Genomic DNA, 15,271 nt, shown 5'->3' on the forward strand with positions numbered 1-15,271 from the left:
GTATACTAATACAAGTAAAAACCACCCCCTAAACAAGAGGCCACAGGGCATTTATTGATTCATTTTGGGCAACAATGGACGAAAATATGTCACAATGTTACATTCACTTCGGCAAAATCTTACAGTGGTGACATCGTCTTTAATCAGTTGGTCAGCTCGATTCAGGAGCTGAGAATTACCTTAAGCTTCGTTCAATACAACAGGAATGTGATTTCAAGGCATTAAGAGATCTTTAGAAAACACTGGGATGTCTTGGATTTACCAGTGGTCCTCTTCTACCTAGAAAGTAATGAGGTACAATATCGGAGAAACAAAATGGCACACTACAAGTAGGCTATGCGTAACATAGCACCAATTACACTTGCCAAATGTGCAGCAAACTATTCTCAGACTTTCTTTTTCCCCAGATACCTCTCCTTCTGCAAAACAGTGGAATTCATGCAAGGAAAAGAGGATACGAGTACTGAACTTTGAGTTGGACTAAATGACAAATTCATTAAGAAACGTACATCACCAAAGTCAACTATTCAACTACATACATGTCATACATGTTTGTTATATCTCATCGTGACCTGCATATTCAATGACACATCCAAAGAAGTAATTTTTCAGACATACGAATGTGACCACTGTCTATGTTCATCTCAACAATAACAAGATATCAGGTGACTCAGGTGACTTGTTTAGTATGGAACGTTACTAAGAACCTTACAAGATGTCCAGTGATGACATCAAAGAAAGAAACCTTGGAACCGTTTGATTGTCTTACATGCATTATTTCCCTCGAATATTAATCTAACCCAGAACTAAATCCGGTTGGAAAATGGTTGGCCTTGTCCTTGTGTACCACCTCTGGTCCATGTCTGTTTTTCTCAGTCTTCCTCCAATCACAGGATCTTTCCGGGGACAGCTATACATAAGGAAAACCTCAAGTATCCTTACAAGTGTTGCGTTGAGAGTGTTCTCCGAATGTTCCATCTGATTTCTCGTGGAGAACAATGATCAAAGTGACAGGGTTACAGGGTGAGATTACCTGAGTGTGCAATAGTTCCACCATAAAAACGAACGTCTTTCTAGCGGTCAGTTCTTTCAGAAGGTTCACTCCTTGGTTTCGCTGCAGAAGCCACAAAAAAAAGCAGCTGTCTGGGAATGAAGAGCAGGGGAGAGGATTATCTGGCCATGGCTGAATTTTCTTATGGGCAGGGAGGATCCTCGGACGGGGTCAGGGGGCTGCAGGGGGGCACTGTGCTCAAGGAGCGGAAGGCAAAGATGGACGGATCGTAGGTGTACCTGGGTGGGGGACGACTGCCGGTCAGATTCTGAGGACACAAAAAGAGACAAATGGTCATGCTGAGTAGGGCAGGCCTGTCGGACATACAGTAGGTGTTCGGGTTAATCCAGCATTTGAGCTGACGTTGATTATCTGCTGTATCTAAAATAGTAAACAGCATCAACAGTTTTCCATTTCGCACTGTAAATGTGCAGCTGTGTCACACGTAAGACTGTGTGTTGGCAAGAATCTGCCGATGAGATACCAATCACGATACATGGTTTACAATTCGGTGTATTGTGATGACATGTTTCATACTGTTCTTAGTGTTTACACTAGCAATATGTGCTATCTCGATGTGACATGGGAGGATCAAACAACTGAAGACAGATTACAACTCAGCTGAACCACTGCCACAAATCTTTGCACGGAAGCTATTTCTATCCAAAACATAATATTGCGGTGCTCAAGTATATTCATATTTTCTTGCACTCCTATCATAAGACCGAGAAAAGCGATTGCAAACTAAACTAGCAATGGTGGGAAAATTACTGCTCCATGTTAGAACATTTTCACACTGATTTTTTTCATTCACACCGCAGTTTGGGTGACATAAATGCTTTTCCACTCACAGAGCCACCCCCGTCCAGGCAGAACCTCACTTCTTGTGGCTCTACAAGCCCTCTGTCTATAATTAGCCCTGGTCATTCTCCTCCCTACAGGAAACGACAGGAAATGACTTTGTTGGATTTGGCAGTGAGGCAGCACTTTCTCCAGAGCCTGCTGAGGGGGAGTGAAGTTTGTGAGAAGGTGGACTGGGAAAGATTAGGACCCTGAGACAGACTCACTGTAATGTGAGTGTGTGTTTATATGGATAGCTGTATATTCTCACTGTCAACTATCACCAAACATCGCTCTGAGAACAGATACATCCCTGTTACGGACAGATTCCTCTGAGATGCTGAGAAAGTGCTCCTGGAAAAGTACCCAGTGACATCAGTGCATATGAAATAAGGCCCCATTAACAGTGCATGCAAGGATACAGGTGTTGCTATGACTTCAGGCAGCATCTTAAGGGATTCAGCACTGAAAACTGAGCCACAGTAGCACAGCGACAATTCCCAATACCACTTAGAGCTGTTTTGTCTATAATGTTAATATAAACAGGCAGAAAGAGAGAGAGTGGGAAACATCGCAGGCCAAGAATAAGTTACAGTAAACTTGATAGGTGTTGTGTGTTAAGATGTTCTCCATATGGTAGCTGTGGGGGCGAATCCTACATCAGGATGGTTCCCTATCCCGGTTAGCAATCCCCAAAGAATTGTCCTGTGTACACATCTGCAGTGTGATGAACATTAAGGGCCCAGAGGGGTCAAACAGAGTACAAGTCCCAAAAGCACAGGACTATGCGTTCGTGCAGACATCAAAAGCAGCAGATGAAAAACAGAGTTAAAAACATCAGTAAAATCTCACTCATCCTGGAGCTGAAATGGTTTACAAAAAAAAAAGCTTCTTTCTGGAGATTTACTGTGGTTTTAACTTTGTCCTGTTGACCATTAGTTTAGTCTGCACTTCTGAAACGTTTTCGCAATCTGTTAAAGGAGTAGTTCAACATTTTATAGAAAAACATTTATTACATGGGTGGATTACTGCATGGGCCTACTGGGCACTTTACCAGGAGCCCAGGGTCTCACGGGGACCTTGAACTAAGCCTCTAAATGAGGTGATTATTATTAATAACCAATGGGTGTGCAGCACATTTTCCCTCAATTTAGTTTCCCTCTCTGCTCTCCATATCTGCACCACTTCCCTCACCTCAATCAATCTTCATCTTCCGCCCATTCTTAACTGTGGCTGAAACCAGACGCCATTACTCTTGCTTGCTGCAGCCTGGGAAGCTCTCATCACCTCACTCTTCTATTCACCTCTAAAACCTAGAAAGGAAGGCCTCAGCTGCGGTGGCAGCGGCCAAAGCTCTCCTACTGCGTCCACGTGACCCCCCCACCCCCTTTAAACATACACCACCATCAACCTCCTCAACCCCTGTAACAACTCCCATGCTTCAATGCTCGAATCCAGTCTCCAAGCCGGGGCCCCTTCCAGATCCAGTGTCTCTCCTGGATCCTGGCCAGGAAACCGAGGGTTGACAGGCAAAAAAAGGGAATGAGGGATAGAAAAAGAGAGGTAGCAGCAGAGAAAAGACAGGGAGATGGCGAGGATTTCATTGTGTAGTGGCACAAAAGCCTCCAAATGGCTCATCAATCCAAAGACTCCGTGTGTGTACTCACTTCAAGAAAAATCTATGAACTGGAACATAACCAGTGCCCACAGACGTCACTGACAGGGACAACAACACTACCAACAACGCCAGCGAGAACAGAGGATAATGAGCAATATCTCTATGTATCAGTGGAGCTAAATAGATAGCAGCCGGCCAGGCTATAAATGGAAAATGACTTCATCTCTGGAAATACACCACAAGGGAACCGCACAACACTCCACCTCCTCTTCCTCCTCCTCAGCTCCATCTCTCATCGCCACTCACTTGTTCTTTCTAAACCACTCTCAAACATTATCTCAATGTTTTCTTTTTGTTTCCCTTCTCCACATATTTGTACCGATGATACATACCTATATGGATGCTGCAATGTAGATGGTGTCAGAGTTGATATAAGCGCGTGTGTGAGTGTGTGTGTACACAAACAAGTGTGAGATAAGGTTCCATTTACACTATCCCACACAACGTGATAATAACGTCACTTTTCTCACCACACTGTGCATCCTTCTGGAGTGCCCTGCTCTGTGCCAAGATGCCCAGGCGTGTTCAAGTCCACTGCCCAACATGCTTCCCTTACTCACTTCAAATAAAATCAACCCATGCACAGTTGGGAAGAGGAAGATCAGTTGAGACACAATCTTGGGAAAACACCTTAGGCAAGGAAATATGCACATCTAAGACCGCTAATGGGACAAGTGGAAAGCTAAGCTATTAAAGGTTGATGAGTGAGATCAAGAAATCAAATGAACCCGAAAAAGAAAAGAGCACTTTTTTGCTTTTTTGGTTTCTTTGTCCTGAGTTTTACTGCAGTAAACAATGTTTAGCTGTTTAGCTGGATGCTATTTGCGAAAGGAATCTGACAGCGCTATCAGATTTTCAGACGTCTCATGGCTCTGGTGCTAGCAGGGCATGGGAACAAATGCTGTTGCCAGATGCTGCCCCAGTATGCAGTTGGATGGACATCAAGGTGCTGGCGACAAGACAGGCTGGTCTGCTCACGGGGGCCGAGCAACCTTATCACTGCTGTAATGGACACCCTGATGTGGACTGCCTATAATGGATCTACGTTAAAAGAAAGGCTGTTGGGTGCAACTGTTTGTGTGTATATTCAAATTAACAGTACTTGTATAGCCATAAACAACGCAAACATGCGAGTCATAAACATACCACAAATCATTTGCATTCATCACGGCAAAATGCTGCATGAGGGTTTTGTGTTTTTACTGTGGGAAACTAAGATGAATAAAAATGAACTCACCCGGATCTTTATAGTCCGCGTTTTCCCTCCACAGTTCTTTTTCAGCAGCATTTTCTGTGGAGAACAATAATTCACAATGACAGCTATAGAAGAGCATACAGTTCTCAACTCAACTAAAAAAAAAAATAAATCTTCTGCAGCAGCTTTTATGAGCATCCATGACAGGCATCCACGCAGTACAGTACAAAACTTGAAACTTTGTTTTCTACAATTCCAAAAACTTTTTGTACTGCAAACTCAAAAGTCAAACTCTATTACAACCATCAGAATAAAATCATACATGTGCATATGGACATTGATTTTAATGGAGCACATTCTTGAAATTTCGAAACCATTATTCAAGCAATAATGTTTACATTACAACAGCAAAACCTGGAATGACAAGACCTGTAACCTGGCAGTCAATTAATATCCAATCAGGATGATCAAGGAAGTGAGGCAAATCCAGCTGTCTCACTAAACTAAACAGTCAGCCAGTGAAGATTATGCAATATCCTGTCTCCCACTCCCCTCCATGTCCACGCAGCTCCACTATTCTCAAAGAAAAAAAAAAAAACAGTGGGGGTGGAGGGACCACACAATCATCGAATTGTCTCGAGTCGGGGAGGTAGCCTCTGAGGGGGAAGGGAGCACAGGAAAGAATGGAAACACAAGACTCCTGCTGTTATGATGTGGGAGAGAGCTGGTGTGCACTTGCCCTCATGCTCACCTCCTGCCAGCCCTTATCTTTTTTTTTTTTTTTTTAAATCAGTGATACGACAGCCATGTGGGTGCATGCTCCTTAAACAATTTGAAAACATGAATTTGTATTTAGTATTATTATTATTTGTATTTAGCATGTAGACAAGTTTTAAATCATCCAAAACTGGACCACTTTATGAAGGACCATAAACCTCCAGTGAGCTGTTATTATTGGAATTTATCACGATAAATCTACATTTTGTCCTTCTCTCTTTTCATCCCACACAACCACCACTCTGATCAAAGCACAGTCACTCCATCCACCATCACCCCACAACACCCTGCTCTCAAACTACACGCACATGTCCAACAGAGCGTCATTTGCCAACCAGCTAACTGTTTTGGCTAAGAGTTATTGTTATTAATGAGTATGTTTTGTGTCATTGTTTACCATTGTTTATTGTTTTAGGATGAAAGATTTAAGGAGGCTGATTAAAAAAAAATATTAAATATTACAGACATAAAAATATTTCTGTGTGTGTGAGCATGATGTGAGATTAGTCACTGCGAGCAAGTTTTCAGCCTGTTGATTTTCATACAAATAATAAAACAAACAAAATGAAGGTAAACTAGCAAATTAGCTACAGCATGTAAACATACTGCTATGGTCCTTTGAGCATCCAGTGTGTATTGTGTCTATGTCCTATTTTGTGGAGTTGCACCATTTGTGTGCAGGGGTCCAACATATAAATCAAATGACACCTGCCACACAAACTGTTGTTCTTTCATCATCACCAAACTAACAAACAAAGGCACTGCTACATCTGAGCAACTAGTCATGGATTAACATGCATGAGGGAGAGCAGCAGAAAACAAGCTGCTGACCCCTTAACCCTTCCTTTAAAATGATGAGAAACACAAATGTATGACTAAAGCTGGACACAGAAGCCTTGCTTGCCAGTCATTAGTCTGAGATAGTCCTGGATCAGCATTGTCCAAAGACGAGATGTGCACGACAGCTAGACTTTGCTTTTGTTTCTCTATCTTCCACACATATAATACAGAATTCAGCTGGTTTTGACACCTTTAAATTGTTTAGTACGAAGCATATGCAAAAGAAAAGACAGTGACGATGTAGGGTTTGACACAGACTTTGTAAATAGAAGTTGTCCAGCTAAAGGGTTAATGGGAGACTGGAGCTGTGTCTGCTAACTACCTCTGTAGGCCCCCTATTGTATTCTCTGCAGCACCTCCCATTCCACTTGACTGAGTGTGCACACACTCTCACACATACAGACACACACACTGATACAGCAATAAACTCACAGACAGGAGGATGTACACATGCAGACACAAAAAGACAAGCAGGATGATGGACGTACGCATGCATCAGTTCTACACACACACAGACACACACACATCCTCTTTCTTTCTCTTCACCCCTCTCATTGCTGCCCGCTGTCTCTCATCATCTGTTCTTTCCCTCTAAAAACCCCATGGACATATGGACCCCTGAAACCTGCAGTTTCTCTCTCTCTGCAAACACACACATACACACAATCACACTTACACACGCGCCCTTTCCCATCCACGGTGTGGGCCAACAAGTCTATTGGATTTTAATGATTAGTGGACCAGCTTCTCCATGACTCATTAGTGGCTGTCGTTTTTCTGTTGTTTATTTAATCCTCTCCTTCTGCCTCCACCCCTCCATCGTTTCCCCTCGCTTGCCAGCCTTTGTGAGAAACGAGGGCGGACATCTGCCGTCCGTGCCTCCCTCTCCTTCATCCCTCTCCAGCCAGACCACCGTGGTGGTGAGCGTCCGGCTATGGAAAGGGAAGACTTTGTTTGCTTGTGTGAGTGTGTACATTTGTATTGCCATGTGTGTGTGTGTGTGTGTGTGTGTGTGTGTAGAGTAGCCGGTTAGACTGCAGGGACGTAATTGTATTTTTGGACCAAATCCACAGTCCGACTGTGAGTTGTTGTTGGGGGGGGGGTGTAGCGTAAGTCTCATCTGCTGTTTGGTACTGTATATCAGTACAAATATACAAATACAGTACAAATAGGTTGGTGCTGATAAAAAAGCACTCGTGAGGTGTTTAACTATAGCCTAGACTACTAACCTGTTGCATTTTCTCCAGGTCCAGACTGGGCCTCCCTGGCTCCCCACCAAAACTGTGCCGATACTTTCTGTAAGGTGCTGCCTGGTCAAAGTGGGTCAGAATGATGGGCCGTGCCACTGGCTGCACCACCTGCAGCTGAAAGCGCATGGGGGGTGGCTTGAGACTACGTGGTGGACTGGAGCTGAAGAGTACAGGGCTGGGAGAGGCAGCCAAGCAAGCGCTTGGCTCAACCAGCGGCCTGCTGGAGGCAGCTGGCGACCCGCAGCCACAGAGGTCCCGCACCTCCTCATCACTGGAGGCGCTGCTGTGGTGATCGCCGTGCCGCTGGGGGAGAGCAGACACCCACTTCCTGTTGTCACCACAGCTGATACGTTCGAGCTCTTCTTCTGAAGAGTGGCGATCCAGATTGGCATCTAAAAGGAGGCGGAGGCGTCGTAATCGGGCAGGAGAGAGCGGACCCTGGTTGTGCTGCTGACTGGTCGCCAATGGGGTGAGAGCACAATTCCTCCGTCTCTCTGAGGAGTCAATAAACAGGAAGTCAAGCCAGAGGAGAAGGAAAAGACATATTTGTAATAGAGTGCAAATGCTTTTTTTAACAAACATATTATCTGTTGACTTGAAACATCTAATTACAGTGTGTGATGAGTGAATGGGAAGATCATCTATTTACAACAGGCATAATTTGGTTAGCAGAGGGCACTTACCTCTGTCAATCTGTGCAAGCTCCTGGTTCTCCCCCTCTGAGTCATCACTCTCCCCTCCCTCTCCACTGCCATGGTATGAAATCTGGGAAAAGGATTGAGCTTGGACTGTAGTTCATATGCCATATGGTAACACCTCAAACATTTAACCCTTACATTTGTGAAAGAAAGCTCAGCTCTGTAAAATTTGCAATTTCATTAGTTGGCCACAAACAGAACAGCAACACAGATAATGCGGTTATTAGTTGCACTACACACTGTGTAGACTGCAGGACTAGTTGAGTTTCAGCTATGTTTAAGTTTAGGCTGCTTTCTTTTTCCCACAACATGAACCAGTCTGTCTCTTTAAAATCAATTCCTTGTCTACACCAGTAGCAACAATACAGATACCCTGCAGACTGCAACGCCAAGAGTTAAGTAATGCGCCTCACACTCAGTAATTACCACTCCGAGGCCTCGCTGAGCAGCTGCCATCTGTGCTTGTACGAGTGTGTGTGTACGCTTACACACATACATCCACACAAACATACAGTGTCCTCCCTTCTACTCTCTAGTACACAAAAACACACACATACACACACACTCACACAAACACACACCTCTTCTTCTTTCTGAAGCTCTTCAAAAAGAGGGAAAAGGGAGAAAAGAGCCAGGGCCTCTGAGCCCACTAAGGGCAGACAGTATTCATTTCATTTTAACTGTGAATTCCAGCGTATAATTTCACTGTTTACTCTTTATTTTGCTGAAATAAAACTCAGAGGGCTGCAAAGCATAGCTCTGTTTCACATTTTAAATTGCTGTGTATCTAAAATGTCACATAGTTTCCTGAAATGACTACAAAATGTATGCCTATTTTCAAAGGACTCTATCTATGTAGTTTAATATTGAAATTCAGGAGAACAGACACACCAAAAAAAGGCGAAATTAAACATTGGAAATAGTCTCGTGGTCCAGTATAGTCCTGAATACTACATTAGAAAGTATTAAATAGCACAGTCAAGGATATGCAAGTAACCTCATTTTTCATGGATCACAGTATTGATATTTGGGTAAGTCCCGAAAGCAGCCTTCTTGCTTTTCAATGGTACACAAGCTGTGGGACAGATTCTCAATGAACAGGCCCAAAGCCAGCATACAAGACAAAAACTCTTGGCTTTCGAGGAGTCTCAAGTTAAACAGCAAAACTTCATGAACTCCATAGCTGTGGGAAGGAAATGTATTTTGGCAAGTGGCTGGCTATGGGCTTGAGCTACACTGATCGCTCGGGTGAATTATTGTTGGGCAGCAGCCACGAAAAAGCTGAAACCCTGTTCAAAGTTACTGCTGCGGGATACTAAAAAGATTCTAGTAGTTCATAATTTTGATGTCTTAACTGTATATACTGTGTAATGTGTAGAAATCTGTATTCACACACATTGACATCATCAGTATGTATGAACATTTTCCTACATATTTTATCCTTTAAAGCAACGGAGTTAGAGGCTTCAGTCTCTGAGCTTCTTTTGACCTCAAAGTCTGAACTTTCTCCAGAGAGAAAATATAAGCTGACGGTAGCAACATGGCCTTTCCTTCCCCTTAGGGACTGCGTCAGAGGTCTACAACAGAAGATCACCATCAACAGAAATGTAGCACATGTGTAGCTCACTTTGTAGGATATGGACTGGTGTCTAACAGTGAAGCACAATGCTTGTTATTGTGTTTCTGGTCCTGTCACAATATGCCCTCAGATACACACACTCACACTCAGTATGTTAAATCACGACACACAACTTCTGTGTGTTTTAGCAGCTGACACAACAGTCTCCCCCTTTCAGTGACTTCCTAACTTCAGCAACACGCAGACACACTGTAACACCACACTTACCACCACTTGAAGAACTAGTGCACTATCTTAGAAATCACTATACAAAGCAGGTCAGTTAAAAAAGACCATAAAAAAAATTCAACCGTGTGAATCTTGTCTGGGGGTGTACAATAAAGACTGAGCGCATGTATACATATTGGAATAGGTTTCAGTTTGAGACCCACCTCAGTCAAGTATGGGTTTTCTGGAAAGTGGTAACTTGTTACCTGATATCAGAACTAAAGGAACTGTTCTTACAAATGCGATTTGTATTTCATGCAATGTGAGTGTGTGTGTGTGTGTGTGTGTGTGAGAGAGAGAGAGAGAGAGAGAGAAAGAGCTAGAAAACTTTGCATGTGTTTTTCAGTGAACCACATCTGCTGTGGTTATTGCTTTGGCATAACTGGCTACAACAAATACCAGATTCTGTCTAACTGACATCTAGTTTATGGTTAGAGAGGATGGTAGGGCTTTTTCAAAAGAAATAACAACAACAACAGAGTTTCACCATCATACTCTACTGCAACACCATCATTCCAGCTCCAAAATATGGTGTTGAGTGGATGTTTCTGTGCAATTGCAACTTAAAATACACCAAATATGCAATAAATAAATGAGTCAGCACTTGCAGTTTGTGTTTTATCATCACAAGTTGTAAACACAAAGTTTAGCAGCTGGATATATTTGCTAACTGTGTATTTACACAATTTCACAGGACAAACATTTCACCGTGTGTTTCTTGTAACTTCCAGTGGTTTATTCTTTTTCTTCAGCTCCTGTATAATACTGTGGCTATGCCTGACTGCACCACTTGGACCACTGCCTCACACTATAATCCCTGCAGCTAAGCATCGATACTGCCTTTCCATAAATTTGTCCAGAACATTCACTGTCGTAAGCTGTCACCTCGCAAGACACGTTATTTCTGCAACTCAGTGCTCTGAAGAGTGTTCAAGTACATACAAGCAACACATTTACGCAACGAGATAAGGAACACATACGTGAAGCCCACAAACACATCCCAGTGAGATGTTCAGTCAGGACCACCCACAGTTACACCCTTCCCCACACGCTTATTAGTCATTAGCATCACATTCACAGTGAAAACAAACTGTGGTGAAAGAGATGTGTTAGGCTGAAAACAAGTGTGAAAATGGCATTTAAAAAGCTAAATGACCCTACTGCTGCTTCCACAATACTGTACTCGAAGTGCCTCTGTAATAGCTTCTGCGGGTATATCTTTCCAATCAATCACTGGTAGTGTTGGGCTGCTATATCTGGTTCCACTACTACTTTGCATACAAATATTCAAATCATCTTTGAGGTGAGGATTTGGATTGCTGTCAGCCATGACAGCAACATGGGCCTGCACTGCACCTGAGAAAAACTGCACCCAACTGGCTTTCCACATTTTCTCAGAACTGTGTTTGGTCCACACTTGTCCAGTTGTCCCAGTTTTGCAATACTGAATAGCTAGTGTTAAAGGTCTGAGACGTGACCCAATATGCTAATCAAACTTACAAATTCAATCTTTACCATATTTTGCACATTTCTGCATGCATTAGAGAATATCAAGAGCGATATCATTTGCTTTGTACAGCTCTTGTTCTTTCTTAGAAATAATAATCAGAAAATGACAGGAGACAAAATTGCTGGCAAGTTCTTACATATTTTCTCCATAACTTAAAGACTGCAAAGTCAAATTTGATTTTTTTTTTAAATCTGTGTAAGTCATTATACATATATGCACAATAACTGCAGACTACTTGATATCACTCAGAGAACTGACACACATAAGCAAGGTGAAAGTGAGGCTGCATGAATGAAGCATTAAAAACTGCTTTTGTGCATACATGCAAAAACAGACAAAGAGTTTGTTTGTGTGTCAAGAACAGCTGAATGAAATCCTTGTCAGTCCCTTGCATCTCTGAGCAGCTTGCTAAGCTGGATCAATGGCAATTGCACAGCGTACACACACAACCCGGTTCACACACGTATCAGCTTTGCTCTGTCCTTCTGCACTGACATGGACACTGCCACACTCTATTCCCCCTCTCATGAAAACACACAACACAGAGTCAGAGATAGTTGACTGTCTTTCCCTCACACTCCAGTGGATCTCCCCCATAGTGTAGCTTAAATAGTCTTGATTAGTGTAAGCTCCTGGGACAGGTACCATAACAGAGCTTAAGAGACACTTAGCCTCTTTTCAACTATCCTGAAATGGCCATTCAGCCCTTGAGCCGCAGAGCACTGCAGCACACTTTAAATTTAATATTATCTGAGTAACTCGTGAAAAGAGACTGCACCCGAAATACTAGTCAGTTAGTAAAGTAATTATTCCATTAATGTACATGTAGGAGCCATTTCTAGAGCCAAGTCTCAGTGCACCACACAGGTGCAGCAGGTGCCCCCTCTGTGCTTTGGCTCACTTATAATATTTGTAGGAACTCAGGGTACAGAGGTGTTGCTGAACAGAGACGGACAAAACGTTTTTTGGGCACTTTGCTAGGCCAAAGTTGCATAGTTGAATTGCTGAAATGTTTGTCTGTACGGAGATTTAAGGACAATAGTTACAGCTTCTTGTATGTAACATGTTGAAGAGCAGAAATAGTATAGTAAATAGTAAACAAATATTCCATCAAAGAAAACAAGCAGAAGTTCGAGTATTATTTCATTAGACACTGCTAAGCAGTGCTATAGCAAGCATGTGAGTTATTAGCCTGTCTATCCAGCCCCTCAGTAACTTTAATTTTAGGCTAAGCCACTAAAACGCACATATAAATTACATACTAACATAATTTCCACTTAAATGTCATGTGATGTTTTATTAAAAAGAAATAAAGAAAAATGAATGTTGCTAATGTCAACAACGCCACTTAACTGTTTACATTACTGCCTTGTAATGTAAACAATGGTTTTAATTGGCTACTAATAGCTACAACAATAATAATAATAGCAATACCAATACCTCACCATTCTTGTTTTAGGGTGTCTTCACAAAGAAGTGCTCTGCTAAATTCCTGGCATACACTTTGAAAGGGTAATTCCAGTCTATTAGATCTGAGGTCTTATAGCTTTCATTCCCATCAGTAAAATCAAGTTTTCACACAAGTGACTGCAGAGCTTTAGGACAACAACGACAATGGTAAGAATTGAATACATAAGCATCAGACAGGTAATAGATAAACCCACAGGTTAGCCAAATTTATTAAGCAGAAAGTACAAAGGTGTGTGTTGTGTGATTATATTCTGACTCAACCAGTGTTGTTTCCAAAGGGAATTCCTTGTAAGTAGTGTGAGTATCAGTTTCAAAAATACAGGGCCCAGCCTGAGGAATTTCTGTGCATCTGGCTAGGATGTAAGCAATAGGCCTCGTCACCACTCACAGTTCACTTCTCCCATCACACTAAACACTTTTAGCGGACAGGACCTGACCACTGAGCAGAGCAACGAACACAAACAAAAGCAGACAACAGGGATGGCACACTTTCCACTGTATCCACAGCCAGGCCTTTGAACAGGGGCACTTTGGCACAAAATGGCTGCCATGCGACTATACAGTTGGTTGACGTACAATATTGTTTGGGATGGATCAAGTTAGTGACCCATGCAGGATACAATTCACTCCTCTACTCAACAAAAAGAGCCATTATGCAAACTGAGCAGTCAGTAACAATTGAGGAGCACTTATATGGACTCTGTTGGAAAATTGGAGGGTAAAGATGGAGAATAATAGCTTGTCACAATCAGGTTTTTATTTTAAGGTATTATTTTTTTCGAGTCTCATATAAATGAGCTTCCATTGCCACCTACTTGCATACCACACATGTGGCTATTTCCAATAGGAAACTATAGCCTTGACATGAAAAAAACTGGACTAGTTTCACAGCTATCAATGTGACTCTCCGCACAGATCATCCTCATTTCCACACAGCTCTGGACAATAAGTGTGGACACATACTATGTTGATTCACTTTCTCAACCGGCAAAGCGCTGAACTAGAGTTTATGAGTCAACCAATGTCCATCTGTGAGTGGGAGAGTTTGTTGACATGCCACATGTTTGCTGATGTGTTTGTGTAGCAATGTGGATCTCCAGTTTCTTCCTGTAAGCATCTGGTTTGGTCCTGTAAGCCACGAGGAGTAAAATTCCTGCTAACATGGTAATGAATGGGTTGAGGTGCTTAGAAGCAGAAAATATCCCCAAACAACACAGACTCATATCAGAACACACAGGCTGAGGCTGAACAAGTATGTAAGTATGTTGCCTGTCTCATAGTGTGTAGCTGTGAGTGTGTGTGAAAGAGAAAGAGAAAGGAGAGAATGTTACTGAACTCACCACAACCCCATTCAAGTAAGGTTACAGGCTGTGTGAACCTATAGTGTTAAAGCTGCGTAGACAATTGGCGTGTAAGTGAACAAGTCACAAGACAAAAGTAAAGCCACGCTGTTCACAAACAAGCTCGTTTCTTCTTGTTCTTCTTCCTTTGTGCTATGTATTTTAGTGCAGTATGTCCTGACAACTACAGCACTAAAGAATATAATGTACAATAGTATTCCATTAGTAAGTAACTCTGTCAAACTTACCTTCAGGTGGAAAGGATGTATTTCATTAAGTGAATGTCTTCTTAGCTTCTTCGTCAGCGTCTTAAGCATTTTGATGAGTAGCTTATGGCTTATCCCGTTATTACGTTTTACGACTGTTTTATTAAACGTTCAGTGCAACTTCATTAGCTAACAAGAGCGACTTTAGGCGTTTAAAAGAAGGCACACGAGACTCACTTGACTGCAAACTGCCAATAAAAAAAACAACAAGCGCGTGAATGGCCGTACTCTAGCTTCAAGTTAGCTGCTGTCAAAGCACAGATACACCGAAATTCATTTAACTGCGTAGATGTGGCTTGTTTTCACACGCTATGCGTAGCAAACTTATTATTTACGAGTTCATTAGTGTCCGTTTTTGTGGTAAGTCTTTTTCTTTTCCTCAGGCGACTCTGAAAGATGGCTCACTCACCGCGGCCAAGGCTTTCTTCCAGAGCCTAATTCAAAGATGTTTGGAAAATTAAAAATAATATCAACTTGTTCGCATTCAGACACGCACACTCACACACATAC

At 42.4% G+C, this 15,271-nt stretch overlaps 1 protein-coding gene across 1 annotated transcript; it reads right to left on the reverse strand.

Annotated features, from left to right (window-relative positions):
- Nucleotides 1-33: 33 nt before the first annotated feature.
- si:dkey-16j16.4 lies at nucleotides 34-15,271 on the reverse strand. Its single transcript, XM_046412314.1, has 5 exons — nucleotides 14,744-15,271; nucleotides 8,315-8,396; nucleotides 7,611-8,125; nucleotides 4,807-4,860; nucleotides 34-1,319 (listed from the first exon to the last, which is right to left on the reverse strand). The coding sequence occupies exons 1-5, from the start codon at nucleotides 14,810-14,812 to the stop codon at nucleotides 1,194-1,196; spliced, it is 846 nt and encodes a 281-aa protein (XP_046268270.1). The 5' UTR covers nucleotides 14,813-15,271; the 3' UTR covers nucleotides 34-1,193.

This window comes from Scatophagus argus, chromosome 15 (genome assembly GCF_020382885.2).
Source record: "Scatophagus argus isolate fScaArg1 chromosome 15, fScaArg1.pri, whole genome shotgun sequence".
Classification (NCBI taxonomy): Eukaryota; Metazoa; Chordata; class Actinopteri; family Scatophagidae; genus Scatophagus; species Scatophagus argus.